Consider the following 15,422-nt stretch of genomic DNA (forward strand, 5'->3'; position numbering starts at 1 on the left):
ATTCCTCTTGTCCTCAGAGCTTAGGTCTAGCCATAGTTCCTCAACCCTACATCCCCTATTCTGCAGAGAGGCACTATGTCTTCCATCTTCTTTGACGTCCCTCATGGCATATAAAAACAAAATTCTGAATACAAAACACCATCAATCAATGTGTGGTAATAGACATCAAAGGTCCCTAGACTTCTCTCTGGGAACTCAGAACAAGGCCTTGGTGGACCACGGTTCCAGAGAAGTAACAAGGCACAAGAGAAGAAGCCAAGTATGTGTATGCCCTAACTCTGAAACGGCTGTCATACCAGGACTGACTGAGAATCTGATTTGGTTTGGAATTAAGTAGAGAAATCACAGTTTGCAACACATGATGTTTGGAATTCTTATTTTTCCCTGGTTATAACCTAAAGCAAGGCTTAGCAAACTCTTCCTCTAAAGGACAAGACAGTAAATATTTTGTTTTGTGGGCCATTCAGTCTGTCGCAACTACTCAACCCTATGGTTATAACAAAAAAGCAGCCACAGACAGTAGTAAATGAAGGAGTAAGGCTGCATTTCAATAAAACCTTATTTATAAAAGCAGGCAGAGGGTGGGATTTGGCCTGCAAAGTGTAGCTTGCTGACCTCTGCTCTAAAGTGAAAACCAAACTTCTACAGCAGTTAAGAAACAAAACCAACCTCCAGAGACAGACGGTCAGTGTCACCAAACATGTATACATTCTACTGCTTTAAATGAACCAAAAACTTTCTCCGACTTACCCAATATCCCTAGCAGGTGAGTCCAGCTTCCTGGCTTCCTTAGGCTCCTCCCCCCCAAGCTTGCCCAGATGGATGGAAGAGAGGCGGGTGGCCACCTCGGCCACGCCAAGGGGCTGAGGGGGAGAAGGCAGAGCTGGAGTTTTGTCTTCTCCAAGAGGTGGGGAGTTGATTGCAGATCCACAGGCAGGGCTGCAGCTGAGCCCACTGGCGTGTGAGGCAAGGAGGTGAATACTGATGTGTTTGGTACAGAAGACTGTACTGTCCAGCTCCATGGTGTCCGAGGCTCCAGGGAGGATGCTACTGTCTGCTCCAGCGTTCTCCTGAGGGAGCTGCTGGCCTACCACAGCTGGTTTCCACCACCTGTTCCTGTTGAGGACATCCCACTGCAAGCTGGGGTTCATGAAATAAGACTGTTCAAAATGGTAGCCTTGCCTTGGCTTCTTCTCAAAGCCTCTTGCAGTCAACTTCCTCACAGCCTCAGTGAACCGAACCTCCTTAGTCAGATTCTGGGAAACAGAGTCCCCATCCAGGCCACAGGGATGTGGCTCTGCCCCTGTGGCTAAGTTACTCCAGTTGTAGTGGGGAGAGGCAGCACTGGTGGTGGAAGCGTCTAAGGAACTGGGGGTAGACAGGGTGCTGTGGGAAGGGTCATCATCTAGGACAGTGCCACTGCTCTTGGGCACCTTGTGCTCAACAGACTGGAGTGCACAGTCTCCAGTGCCCCCTGATTGATGCCAGGAGACAAGCTGGACCTTCGGTGAGGATACTGGCTTCAGGCCTTCTGTGGCCTGCAATAAAGGCACTTTAGTGCTATTTGGCCGCATGAAGGAGTTGTTATTTAGCATGGGCTTGTAGGAAGAGGAAGAAGAGGAGAGTGGAGACGGGGTCTTCCCTGAGATGGCAGAGGCCAGGCTCTTCCCTGAAGGATTTTCCCCAGCCGCTCCCAGTGAGAGGTATGGTTCTGTGGATGAGGATGCCATGGGGGAGACCTTGGAAGAAGTGGCCTTATTGGCAGTGAGTCTGATAGGGAGTCTCTTCTGAGGGAGAGAAAGAGGTCTTTTTTCTGACAGGCTTGAATGCAAGCAGAAAGACTCCAGCTGCTGGTATGGTCTGTGGCCGTAGTTGGAGTGGCGGTAGAGCAGGGTGCTGCTGAACAGGTCCGGGAGGGAGTGCAGGTAACAGGAGTTGCTGTGGCCTGCAATGACAGCCGTGCTCCCGGAGCTACATAAAGTGCTGGGGCAAAAGAAGTATGTGGGCTGCGGTGGGACACCCAAGAGGCCTGGGCCCAACCCTGCTGAAAGTGTTCCCACGTGCTTCTTCTCCACCTTCCAGATTGGCTTCACCTGCTGATGACCCTGAGCCCAGACTTTGCCCTCAGAGGGTTTCTCAGGTGGCGGGGTAGGCACTGTGCCTGAGGGCCCACTCGGCTTAAAGCTGTTCCCCCGGCCAATAGTGTAGTGCTCTGTTCTTGCTGAGGCCATGAGGAGCCCACATCACGGCCACGTGGCCTCATGGCCCAGCTCAGGTAAGGAACCTCGTACTTCCAGCAGTAGCAGCCGCATCCTTGAGGTCCGTCAGCCTGGAGGGCAGAGAGACAACTGGGAATGTTACAGTCCTAGAAGGACAGACACGATGCTACAGTGGTGCCCAGGCAAGGAAGAGCCCCACCTCAGCACTTCTTGGGCAACCAGTCTTGGTCATCAATTGGGGCCCTGGGAGAAGAACACCAGATCCTTAGGGTGTTTTCAGTGGACTTCCTGCTGCCCTCATGCAACCAAAGCTGGCTCCATCAAGGACTGGGACACTAAGGTGCCACCAGTGTAAGTCTGTTCACATGTTCCCACCCTCTCACTCAGAGAGCTCTTTCGTCTCTCTCCAAAGAAAAAATCACCTTTCTGTCTCATCATCCACAACTTTACACAAGTGGCTTCCTTCCCTCACCTGACACGAGTGTGCCTAGGAATGAGGCAAGTCTGGGTGTGGCAGAGAAACCAGCTAATACCTTCCTCCTCATCAACCAATTCTGAATGGTCAAAGATCATTTGAGAAGCATATTTTACATCTACTGCTCCCTCACCAATTCTCAGCTGCCCCGGATGTGGTCTGCTTTTCACAGTTAAATGTGACAAGTTCAGGTAAGAGCAGAGATTTCTCCTGCTGACCTCTGGAGTGCATCCTGGAGCTGAGACAGTAATTTCGTCTCTTCAAGTGTCTTGCCAACTATATAGGCTTAAATTCCAACCAACGTGTTGGTGGGAAAGAGAAGAAACAAGATGGAACTAGACACCAACATTCTTTATATTTAAGGTGACTTTATTTCCAGCAGCCACAATGGGACAGGAAAGGTCAGGGAGTAGAATACAGAGGCGAGAAGAGGAGAGAAACTTTCTTTATTCCAAATCCCAGCCTTCAGTTTGAGCTGATTTGGGGGAAGGAGAACGTGTCTCTTACATTTCCTCATTGAATCTTTCCTCTAAAGCAAAACCTCTGAACCAGCCTGTAGTTCTGGGTTCCCAACAGTCAGTTTAGTATGGTCTCTTGCTTTCTAAGCCGAATTCACAAAATGTTCTGCAGTTTTCACACCTGCAGGGAAAGGTGGGTCTGCTTTCACGACAGCATCCAGGGGAAAAATAATGCAAGACCCTTTTATAAGAAGTCATTCATCTGGGATAATTCTAAATGAAATGCTGGCATCTTCATCAAGTGTTTTCAGAGTGGCTAGAGGGAAGGAATTAGCAGAGAATTTTTTTGCTCAAGTTTCATTTGAGACACAGTCAATGGGAAGAGGACTTTGTATTTTGATAGGAGAATTCCTGTCTACAGCTACAGGAACTGTTGGTGTTGTCTACCAACAAAAAGCCTGCAGAAGCCACATGATGTCGCCCTCTTTTCCTGAAAAGGCTGACCTATGTGGATTCTTTCTCAAGGAGAGTACCAAAAAATCACTGCCAATATTCAAAATGATAGTGGGCAAAAGACAGCATAAGGGCTAAAACCAGATATGATGCCAGTAACCGCAAATTAAGGTAACAGAAAATGGACCTCCACCAAGTCCAAACTATGGAAATACTGTGCGGGGGACAGTTATACTCTGCACTTATGGTAGAGAAGCACACACAAAGGGAAGGGTCAAATCCTGCCAGTGATTTTTTAAGACCACACACCTGAGTGTGTGTCATGTACACTCAACAGACTCACGTCCCAATTCACGTAGTCGTCTTTCAGGAATCTACATCTTTCCCCACCGATGCAGCACAACAGATTCACCAAAGTGATGGCAAAAAGGGCTAAGGAAACAAGATTTCAGGCTGGTGCTCCCTGAATATCACCCAACTTGTGGCTCGTCACGTGCATCCTCCTATCTCAGACCTTCATGTCTCTACAAGTATCGCTCCCTAGAAGCCTTTCCTTCTCTTCCACCAGACAAAAAATAAACAGCTCAAATATCACTTTCACCAGGCAGCCTTTCTGGACTCCCCAGTTCAAATAGGATGCCTCATCTCTGTGCTCGCCACCATCACTGTCTGTATTACACTGAGCTTTAATAATGGACTACTCATCTGACTAGGAGCAAGGAGCATGTTGTCCTTCCCCTGATGTCCCCAATATAGGGTCTCACCCACAATAAGTGCTCAATATTCTGTTGAATAAATAAACTGAAAAAAACACAGTAAATAAAGGGGAAATACACTAGAACTGATGAATGCTAGTTTGGGCACCTAATAAATACCAGGTACTACGCTCATCAAATCCTCACAAACACCCTATGTTCAATTTGCTGATGATGAATCCAAGACTCAGTAAAGCTAAGTAATTTTTCTATAATTAAACAACCAACAAGGAGTGGCTAGATTAAAACCTGAGTTTGACTCCATGCTGCCTCTTAAATAGAAATGAAACACACACCTAGGCCCTGTTCCCTCACTTATCCCTAACCTTCAGGTACAAGACAAAAGGCAGGTTGGAAACACTCCTCCACTGTTTATACTGAGCCCCCTTTGCAGGTGAAGTGCCCAAGAGCACACCACTGCATCCTCATCTGCACCGCGGGCAAGCCCACTTTCCCTCATAGACATGGGTACCCACTGCACACCTCGGGGCTGGGTGAAGAGAACCCTCCTCTCTGCACACACTGCTCAATGTCTGCCTCTCTGCAGCCCTCCACACGAATCCTCGGTGCCAGGAACACTGGACGCAAGTGGCCCGGCATCTAGCTGGCTTCACTTTTAATCCAAATGAGGAAGAGGAAGGCGAAGGATATACTCCCACCCTCTTCAGAAGCTGCGGGTGGCCTGCTGGGCTAGTGCCAGAGTAAAGTGGATTCTCTTCTCTGTGACTAACAGGATTCTAGATCTTGTATGTGTCTGCAATGGCCATTTCCCACAGGGCATTTGTTTTTCCTTGTCTGACTTATCTTACTTAGCATAATACCCTCTAGATCCATCCATGTTTTTTTCGCTTTTTTTAAAAAAATATTTATTTATTTATTTAGGCTGCCCTGGGTGTTAGTTGCGGCACGCGGGATCTTCGTTGCAGCATGTGGGCTTCTTAGTTGTGGCATGCATGTGGGATCTACTTCCCCAACCAGGAATTGAACCCGGGCCGCCTGCATTGGGAGTATGGAGTCTTACCCACTGGACCACCAGGGAAGTCCCCCACCCATGTTTTTGCAAATGGCAAGATTTCTCTTTTTATGGCCAAGTAATATTCCACTGTATATATGTGCCACATCTTCTGTGTCCATTCATCTATCACTGGACACTTGGGTTGCTTCCATAACTTGGCTATCGTAAATAGTGCTGCAGTGAACACTGGGGTGCTACCAGCATCTCCTTGTTGCTGCTACTTTACTCAGTGTAGGAACTCTGCCACAGCCACACCCAATTGCTTCAACAGTGCCTTTTCCTCCAGAGGTCCGCTCCAAAATCCTCCACAGCTCCTCTCTTTTATCCTCTCTTCCACATCAAACCAATCTGCTCTCACCACTTCAACTATTACCTGCAGGAGACGAGTCACTTTTCAGACCCGACTTCTCTCAAGCTCCGTGTCCTCATCGCCAACTGTCTTCTCCACCTTTTCCACAGGCAAGTCCAACCACTTCAGCCCAGCTTGTCAGAACAGCTCTGCACTCTTTTTTTTGGCCGCGCCTTACGGCTTACAGCATCTCAGTTCCCCAACCAGGAACTGAACCCGGACCCCGGCAGTGAAAGTGCCAAGTCCTAACCACTGAACCTCCAGGGAATTCCCTAGCTCTGCACTCTTGACGTTCCAATTTCTTTCAGTGGAAATTTCTTTCCCTCAGTCACCTAAGAGGAAAACTTAAGTCACTTCTGATTTCTTCCTTTCTCTTAATCTCCAAAGCCAAACCAGTCACAAAACCTAAGAGATTCTTTCTTCATAGCACGCCCCCTTCTTTCATTTCAACCGCCATCCCAGATCCGGACTGCTGCAACAGCTTCCACACTGAAGTTTGTGTCTCCAGGGTCTGCCCTTCCTAATTCCATTCTGCAGGCAACCTCCAGGTTAACTTTGCTTAAATGTTACTTGATCAGTTACCTTTCCAAAAATTTTCCATGAGTCCTTCTTTAATATCACAGTAGCCCACCAACGACCTGCATCAGAATAACCTGGGGTACAGATTCCTGAGCCCCACTTTCAGAGAGGATTCAGTGGGTCTGAGGTAGGGCCAGGGATCTGTATTTTAAACAAGCCTTCTACATGATTCTCATGTAAGTCAATAAATAAATTCCAGACTTCTTAGCCTGAGTCTGGCTTCAGTCTTTTTTTAAGGTGTATTTCCATTTCCTTCCACCTTTAACTCTGTTATATGACCTGTTCTGGTCTTGTACTAATCCTTTCAAACCGGTCTGCAGGCCCTTACTCCACTGAGCCTCTTCCTTCCGAATCCTTATCATATTATATTTACCTTTTCCAGGCCCAGCTCAAGCTCCATCCTACCCATAAATATCTGTTGTGTAATTTATTCCTCTAATTGGATACTTTGTAAAGGCTATCTTTTACCGGTGTTCTCTTCTCGTATGAATATGCCTCATAAGCTCCATGATGGTTTTTACAGGAAAATCTTGTGTTTCTGTAACAGATAAATGCACAGCTATGCGAGTAGAAGGAGGAAGATCACTGCCCTAGTCTGGCCTCCTCCTCAGCAATGCCACCCAAGCCTCCCCGCAAAACGTCATGAGATATTAAGGCTCCCTAGAACAAAGTTTAAAAATTAATTGACTTGAGGGTGATGAATATTTTCAATGTCAGTTATACCTCCACAAAGCTGTTAAAAAAGAAACAATTTTTTTTTCCCTTAAAGGGATAAGAAAGGAAGGTAAAGAACTGCTGAGCATTCTGAAGATAAACAAAATGGCCTCAAACATCCTTTTCTTTCTATTTGCATGACCGGCTCAGTCCAATTCCTAGTCCCTCACCCCCCTCACCAAGTGCAGGGCTGTTGCAGTAGCATCCTGCCTGACGTCCCTGGATCCAGCCTCTCTCCTTCTAAAGCATCCAGTCTCAGGAATCTCAACATCCTGCTTGGCCATCTTTAGACAGCATTCAGAAGCTGTCTATCTCATTCTGCCTTCCACTCTCTGTGGGGTCATTTTGCCTCAAGTTTCCTCCTTAAGTGAGAGTGAATGACGAGCAGTCTATGCTAGAAAATCTATGACTGTTGTCTCAAACCATCAAGTCACCAGGGGCCAGGCCCAGAACAACTTGGACAAAGTATCTATTTCTGCAGAAAGCAATTATTCATTACACACTGACTGTATCACTCTCCTACATTACAGGAGTGTATGTGGCTCTTGGGATCTGAAGTTTCCTCTTCCTCCTCCATCTAAGTGTTTCCCTCAGTCACAGGGGAACTCAGGACATCGGAAACGGTTCAGAGTCTACAGTCATAAGATCTCTGATGAAATTACTTTAGTTGCTCAACAGTTATGTAAGAAGGTAGAACTGACTTGTCTGAAATCGAACAGAATGAGTATAGGAATCAGACCCATTTTCTCTTATGAGATAAATCCTAAACTATGTCTCCCTAAAGAAAGCTGGAGGAGCATGGAACTTCTTTAAGGTCCTGTTAAGAAACGAAGGCCAATACCCCAACCCTAATGAGAAGGAAGGGTCACTACCACAAGTTGAGAAGGGCAGCTCTTGTAGAACACAGTTATGTCAGAGTAGTTAGTAAACCTCAGGAAAAAATACAGCTTACAGCAGCTAGAGCTGAGGGAGAGCCATCTGCAAATTACTAAAAAGTGAAAACAGCTGAAGGCTTAACATAATTAAGTGACTAGCTCTCCTGAAGCCTTGACCTTCAGCAGCTTCTGAAAGAAGCCTCAGGTGAGCTCTCTAAAGCAGTGGTCCTCGAAGTGTGGTCCCAGACCCTGAGGGAACCCTAAGACTCTTTCAGGGGTTCCACTAGCTGAAACTATTTTCATAACAAAACTAAGATGTGATTTGCCTTTTTTTACTGTGCCAGCCTTTCCACTGATGGTGCAAGAGCAATGGTGGGTCAAACTGCTGGTTCCTGAGTAGGAGTCGAGACAATGGCACCAAGCGAGATTCTTCACCACCACACACTCCTTCACTGCACAGTGAAAGAAGAAATGCTAGCTTTACTTAAGAATGTCCTTGATGATGCAATAAAAATGAAATCTCAATCCTCAAGTACATCTTTTTAATATTCTGTTACAAAATGAGAAGTACATATAAAATAGAAGACGATGGTTGTCTCTAAATAAAGCACTTGTTTGAATTGCAAAATTTCTCTGTGGAACATCATGTTTACTTGAAAGAATGAAGGACACAAAAGTGATGGTTATTCAGACGTTGATACTTGGCAGGCATTCTCTAGAAAATGAAACAGAGTAAGCCTGTCGCTTCAGGGAAAACAGCTGACAGTGTTTGTTGCCAATGATAAAATTTGAGCTTCCAAGAGAAAATTATAATTTTGGCAAAATTGTATCTGCCACCCTGAGCTTGACAGCTTCCCAATACTTAACCATCTTTCTGATGAGTGTGGTGATAATATATTGTTTTTTGATACTGTAAAATAAAATGTGGCAACATTTGTAAGATCTACATAACTCAATGAACCAGTATTTTCTAAATATCTATCACACAATGTCAAAGAATCAGGCACGGGTGAAAGGTCCGGTCAAAGTCAGAGACAGACCAATGGATTCTAATGAAACAAAGTATGAAAAGCTCACTGATAACATTTCAGATTCCATTGCAGCTAAACTGCATAAAACCACCCCTTGTTAACTTCTGTGTAGTACCAAAGAAGAATATCTACTATTGTCTGAAAAGGCCACAGAAATATTTCTCCCTTTTCCTATTATCTATGTGAGGCTGGATTTTCGTCATCATTCAATCACAACAACATATCGAACCAACTGAATGCAGAAACAAATATGAGAATCCAGCTGTCTTCTATTAAGCCAGACAACGAGATTCTCAAAAACAATGCCACTCTTCTCACTAATATTTCTGAAACAACCGCATTTTGCGTTTTTAAAAATGCTACTTATGTTTACTTGTAAGGGGTTTATTATAATTTCTAAATGAATTAATAAATAAATACTTCAATTTCTAGTATGGAGTAGATATATATCCCACATTAAAAAATACACTGAAGACCCCAAAGAGCTTTAAAAGTGCAGATAAGAGGGACTTTCCTGGTGGTCCAGTGGTAAAGAATCCTCCTTCCAATGCAGGGGACGTGGGTTCGATCCCTGGTCGGGGAACTAAGATCCCACATGCCATGGGGCAACTAAACCCGCACACTACAACTACTGAGCTCCCGCACCTCAACAAGAGAGCCCACATGCCGCAAACTACAGAGCCCACACACCCTGGAGCCCACGTGCCACAACTAGAGAAGAGAAAACCCACACACCACGCACCACAATGAAAGATCCCGCATGCCTCAGTGAAGATCCCACGGGCCGCAAGTAAGACCTGAAGCAGCCAAAAATAAATTAATTAATTTAAAAAAAAAACTGCAAATAATGAGAACCTCTGGTCTAGAATAGCACTGCCTGTCCAGGATATCCAAGAGGCTCCCAAGGCAAGGTCCTTTGTATTTCAGGGCCTAACAGAAATTAGCATTCTCAGTATTTGTTCCAAAAATACCAGGTCTGGCTTCCCAGTTCTGCCAGAAGAGAGGATGAGAAGTTCTGGGCATTAAAGAAAAGTTTTCTCTGCATTTCACCAACAGATCAAAGCATCTGATTGCATGCTAAAATACAGGAAGCCTATGACCAGACAATTCCAAGGTCATAGAAGGAATCTAGCAGGAAAGCTACACTCAACTCCACATCATGAGTACCAGATCCTGAAGTTAAAGGTTCATCTAAGTTTTGCAGGTGAGAGCTGGGTGAAGAATTAAAAACAGTAGAAAACAGGATTGGTTCAAGATGGTGGAGCAGAAGGACGTGCACTCACTCCCTCTTGCGAGAGCACCAGAATCACAACTAACTGCTGAACAATCATCGACAGAAACACCCTGGAACTCACCAAAAAAGATAACCCACATCCAAAGACAAAGGAGAAGCTGCAGTGAGACGGTAGGAGGGGCGCAATCACAATAAAATCAAATCCCGTAACTGCTGGGTGGGTGACTCCCAAACTGGAGAACACTTATACCACAGAAGTCTACCCACTGGAGTGAAGGTTCTGAGCCCCACGTCAGTCTTCCCAACCTGGAGGTCCGGCAACGGGAGGCGGAATTCCCAGAGAATCAGACTTTGAAGGCTAGCGGGATTTGATTGCAGGACTTTGACAGGACTTGGGGAAACAGAGACTCCACTCTTGGAGGGTACACACAAAGTAGTGTGTGCATCAGGACCCAGGGGAAAGGAGCAGTGACCCCATAGGAGACTGAACCAGACCTACCTGCTAGTGCTGGAGGGTCTTCTGCAGAGGCCAGGGGTGGCTGTGGTTCACCATGGGGACAAGGACACTGGCAGCAGAAGTTCTGGGAAGGACTCCTTGGCGTGAGCCCTCCTGGAGTCCACCATTAGCCCCACCAAAGAGCCTGTAGGCTCCAGTGCTGGGTCGCCTCAGGCCAAACAACCAACAGGGAGGGAACTCAGCCCCACCCATCAGTACAGAAGCGGATTAAAGTTTTACTGAGCTCTGCCCACCAGAGCAACAGTCAGCTCTACCCACCACCAGTCCCTCCTCTTAGATAGTTTCATCCACCAGAGGGCAGACAGCAGAAGCAGGAAGAACAACAATTCTGCAGCCTGTGGAACGAAAACCACATTCACAGAAAGACAGACAAAATGAAAAGGCAGAGGACTATGTACCAGATGAAGGAACAAGATAAAACTCCAGAAAAACAACTAAATGAAGCTGAGATAGGCAACCTTCCAGAAAAAGAATTCAGAATAATGATAGTGAAGATGATCCAGGACCTCGGAAAAAGAATGGAGGCTAAGATAGAGAAGATGCAAGAAATGTTTAACAAAGACCTAGAAGAACTAAAGAACAAACACCTAGGAGGGACCTTCAAGATGGCGGAGGAGTGAGATGTGGAGATCACCTTCATCCCTACAAATACATGAAAAATACATCTACATGAGGAACAACTCCTACAGAACACCTACTGAACGCTGGCAGAAGACCTCAGACTTCCCAAAAGGCAAGAAAATCCCCATGTACCTGGGTAGGGCAAAAGAAAAAACAGAGACAAAAGAATAGGGGTGGGACCTGCACCTCTGGGAGGGAGCTGTGAAGGAGGAAAGGTTTCCACACACTAGGAAGCCCCTTTGCGGGCGGAGACTGCGGGTGGCGGAGGGGGAAGCTTCGGAGCCACGGAGGAGAGCGCAGCAACAGGGGTGCACAGGGCAAAGTGGAGAGATTCCCACACAGAGGACTGGTGCCGACCAGCACTCACCAGCCCAAGATGCTTGTCTGCTCACCTGCTGGGGCGGGTAAGGCCTGGGAGCTGAGGCTCGGGCTTCGGAGGTCAGACCCCAGGGAGAGGACTGGGGTTGGCTGCGTGAACACAGCCTGCAGGGGGTTAGTGCGCCATGGCTAGCCGGGAGGGAGTCCGGGAAAAAGTCTGGACCTGCCTAAGAGGCAAGAGACCACTGTTTCAGGGTGCACAAGGAGAGGGGATTCCTTCCCTGTCTGCCCACAGAAGGCAGAGCACCGCCTAAACAAGCTCAAGAGAAGGGTACAAGCCGCGACCATCAGCTCGGACACCAGAGATGGGCATGAAACGCTAATGCTGCTGCTGCAGCCACCAAGAATCCTGTGTGCAAGCACACGTCACTATCCACACACACCCCCAACCCCCCAGGAGCCTGTGCAGCCCGCCACTGCCAGGGTCCCGTGATCCAGGGACAACTTCCCAGGAGAACACACGGCACACCAGGCCCCTGCAATATCATGCTGGCCTCTGCCGCTGCAGGCTCACCCGGCATTCCAATTATAACTACCGTACCCCTCCCTCCCCGCAGCGTGAGTGAGCCAGAGGCCCCTAATCAGTCGCTGCTTTAACTCCGTGCTGTCTGGGTGGGAGCAGAAGCCTGAGGGAGACCTACATACAGAGGCGGGGCCAAATCCAAAGCTGAAGCCCAGGAGCTGTGCAAACAAAGATGAGAAAGGGAAATTTCTCCCAGCAGCCTCAGGAGCAGTGGATTAAATCCTCACAATCAACTTGAGGTGCCCTGGATCTGTGGAATACCTGAATAGACAACGAATCAACCCAAAATTGAGGCAGTGGACTTTGGGAACAACTGGAGACTTGCGGTTTGCCGTCTGCCACCAACTTGTTTCTGATTTTTATGTCTACCTTAGTATAGTTTTTAGCACTTGTATCACTAGTGGATTTGTTTATTGGTTTGGTTGCTCTCTCTTTTTTTTTAAATTACGTTTTTATTGTAATAATTTTTTTTTTTTCTTTTTGCGGTACGCGGGCCTCTCGTTGTGGCCTCTCCCGTTGTGGAGCACAGGCTCCGGATGCGCAGGCTCAGCGGCCATGGCTCACGGACCCAGCCGCTCAGCGGCATGTGGGATCTTCCCAGACCGGGGCACGAACCCATGTCCCCTGCATCAGCAGGCAGACTCTCAACCACTGCGCCACCAGGGAAGCCGTATTGTAATAATTTTAAAAATATTTTTATTTTATTTTTATTTATATTTATTTTTCTTTCTTTTTTTTCTTCCCGAGCCGTGTGGCTGACAGGGTCTTGGTGCTCTGGCCTGATGTCAGGCCTGAGCCTCTGAGGTGGGAGAGCCGAGTTCAGGACATTGGACCACCAGAGACCTCCCAGCCGCATGTAATATCAATCAGCGAGAGCTCTCCCAGAGACCTCTGTCTCAACACTAAGACCCAGCTCCACCCAATGGCCAGCAAGCTCCAGTGCTGGATGCTCCAGGCCAAACAACTAGCAAGACAGGAACACAACCCCACCCATTAGCAGAGGCTGCCTAAAATCATACTAAGTTCACAGACACACCAAAACACAGCACTGGATGCAGCCCCACCCACCAGAACACAGGCACCAGTCCCCTCCACCAGGAAGCCTACACAAGCCGCTAAACTAACCCTACCCACTGGGGGCAGACACCAAAAACAATGGGAACTACAAACCTGCAGCCTGCAAAAAGGAGACCCCAAACACAGTGTATTCAGCAAAATGAGAAGACAGAGAAATATGCAGCAGATGAAGGAGCAAGGTAAAAACCCACCAGACCGGCCTTCGCTGGTGGTGCAGTGGTTGAGAGTCTGCCTGCCGCTGCAGGAGACACAGGTTCGTGCCCCGGTCTGGGAAGATCCCACATGCCGCGGAGTGGCTAGGCCCATGAGCCATGGCCGCTGAGCCTGCGCGTCCGGAGCCTGTGCTCCGCAACGGGAGAGGCCACAACAGTGAGAGGCCAGTGTACCACAAAAAGAAACAAAACAAAACAAACAAACAAAAAACCCACCAGACCAAACAAATGAAGAGGAAATAGGCAGTCTACCTGAAAAAGAATTCAGAGTAATGATAGTAAAAATGATCCAAAATCTTGAAAACAGAATGGAGAAAATACAAGAAACATTTAACAAGAGCCTAGCAGAACTACAGAGCAAACAAACTGATGAACAACACAATAAATGAAATTAAAAATTCTCTAGAAGCAATCAATAGCAGAATAACTGAGGCAGATTAGTGACAGAAGAACAGATAAGTGACCTGGAGATAAAAAGTGGAAATAACTACCACAGAGCAGAATAAAGAAAAAAGAATGAAAAGAATTGAGGACAGCCTCAGAGACCTCTGGGCCAACATTAAATGCACCAACATTCAAATTATGGGGGTACCAGAAGAAGAAGAGAAAAAAAAAGGCTCTGAGAAAATATCTGAAGAAATTATAGTTGAAAACTTCCCTAACATGGGAAAGGAAATATTCAATCAAGTCCAGGAAGTGCAGAGAGTCCCATACAGGATAAATCCAAGGAGAAACACGCCAAGACACATATTAATCAAACTATCAAAAATTAAAACAAAGAAAAGATATTAAAAGCAGCAAGGGAAAAGCAACAAATAACATACAAGGGAATACCCATAAGGTTAACAGCTGATCTTTCAGCAGAAACTCTGCAAGCTAGAAGGGAGTAGCAGGACATATTTAAAGTGATGAAGGGGAAAAAACTACAAACAAGATTACTCTACCCAGCAAGGAGCTCATTAAGATTCCATGGAGAAATTAAAACCTTTACAGACAAACAAAAGTTAAGAGAATCCAGCACCACCAAACCACCTTTACAACAAATGCTAAAGGAACTTCTCTAGGCAGGAAACACAAGAGAAGGAAAAGACCTATGATAACAAACACAAAACAATTAAGAAAATGGTATTAGGAGCATACATATTGATAAATACCTTAAATGTAAATGGATTAAATGCTCCAACCAAAAGACACAGACTGGCTGAATGGATACAAAAACAAGACCCGTATATATGCTGTCTACAAGAGACCCACTTCAGGCCTAGGGACACATACAGACTGAAAGTCAAGGGATGGAAAAAGATACTCCATGCAAATGGAAATCAAAAGAAAGCTGGAGTAGCAATTCTCATATCAGACAAAATAGACTTTAAAATAAAGACTACTACAAGAGAGAAAGAAGGACACTACATAATGATCAAAGGATCAATCAAAGAAGAAGACATAACTATTGTAAATATTTATGGAGCACCTCAAAACATAAGGCAAATGCTAACAGCCATAAAAGGGGAAATTGACAGTAACACAAGTGGGGACTTTAACACCCCACTTTCACCAATGGACAGATCATCCAAAATGAAAATAAATAAGGAAACACAAGCTTTAAATGACACAATAAACAAAATGGACTTAATTGATATTTATATGACATTGCATCCAAAACCAACAGAATACACTTTCTTCTCAAGTGCTCATGGAACATTCTCCAAGATAGATCATATCTTGGGTCACAAATCAAGCCTTGGTAAATTTAAGAAAACTGAAATCGTATCAAGTATCTTTTCCAACCACAACACTATGAGACTAGATAACAATTACAGGGAAATATCTGTAAAAAATACAAACACGTAGAAGTTAAGCAATACACTACTAAATAACCAAGAGATCACTGAAAATATCAAAGAGGAAATCAAAAAAAACCTAGGAACAAATGACAA

At 46.0% G+C, this 15,422-nt stretch overlaps 1 protein-coding gene across 1 annotated transcript in view; it reads right to left on the reverse strand.

The window, feature by feature from the left end:
- Positions 1–15,422, reverse strand: part of TTLL4 (tubulin tyrosine ligase like 4) — a 39,624-nt gene that overhangs the window by 16,418 nt on the left and 7,784 nt on the right. Inside the window, exon 2 of the mRNA XM_030845718.2 lies at positions 751–2,329. Within this exon, the coding sequence (XP_030701578.2) occupies positions 751–2,231 (1,481 nt within the window). The 5' untranslated portion in view covers positions 2,232–2,329. The remainder of the gene's footprint in view (positions 1–750; positions 2,330–15,422) is intronic.

This window comes from Globicephala melas, chromosome 7, assembly GCF_963455315.2.
Source record: "Globicephala melas chromosome 7, mGloMel1.2, whole genome shotgun sequence".
Classification (NCBI taxonomy): domain Eukaryota; kingdom Metazoa; phylum Chordata; class Mammalia; order Artiodactyla; family Delphinidae; genus Globicephala; species Globicephala melas.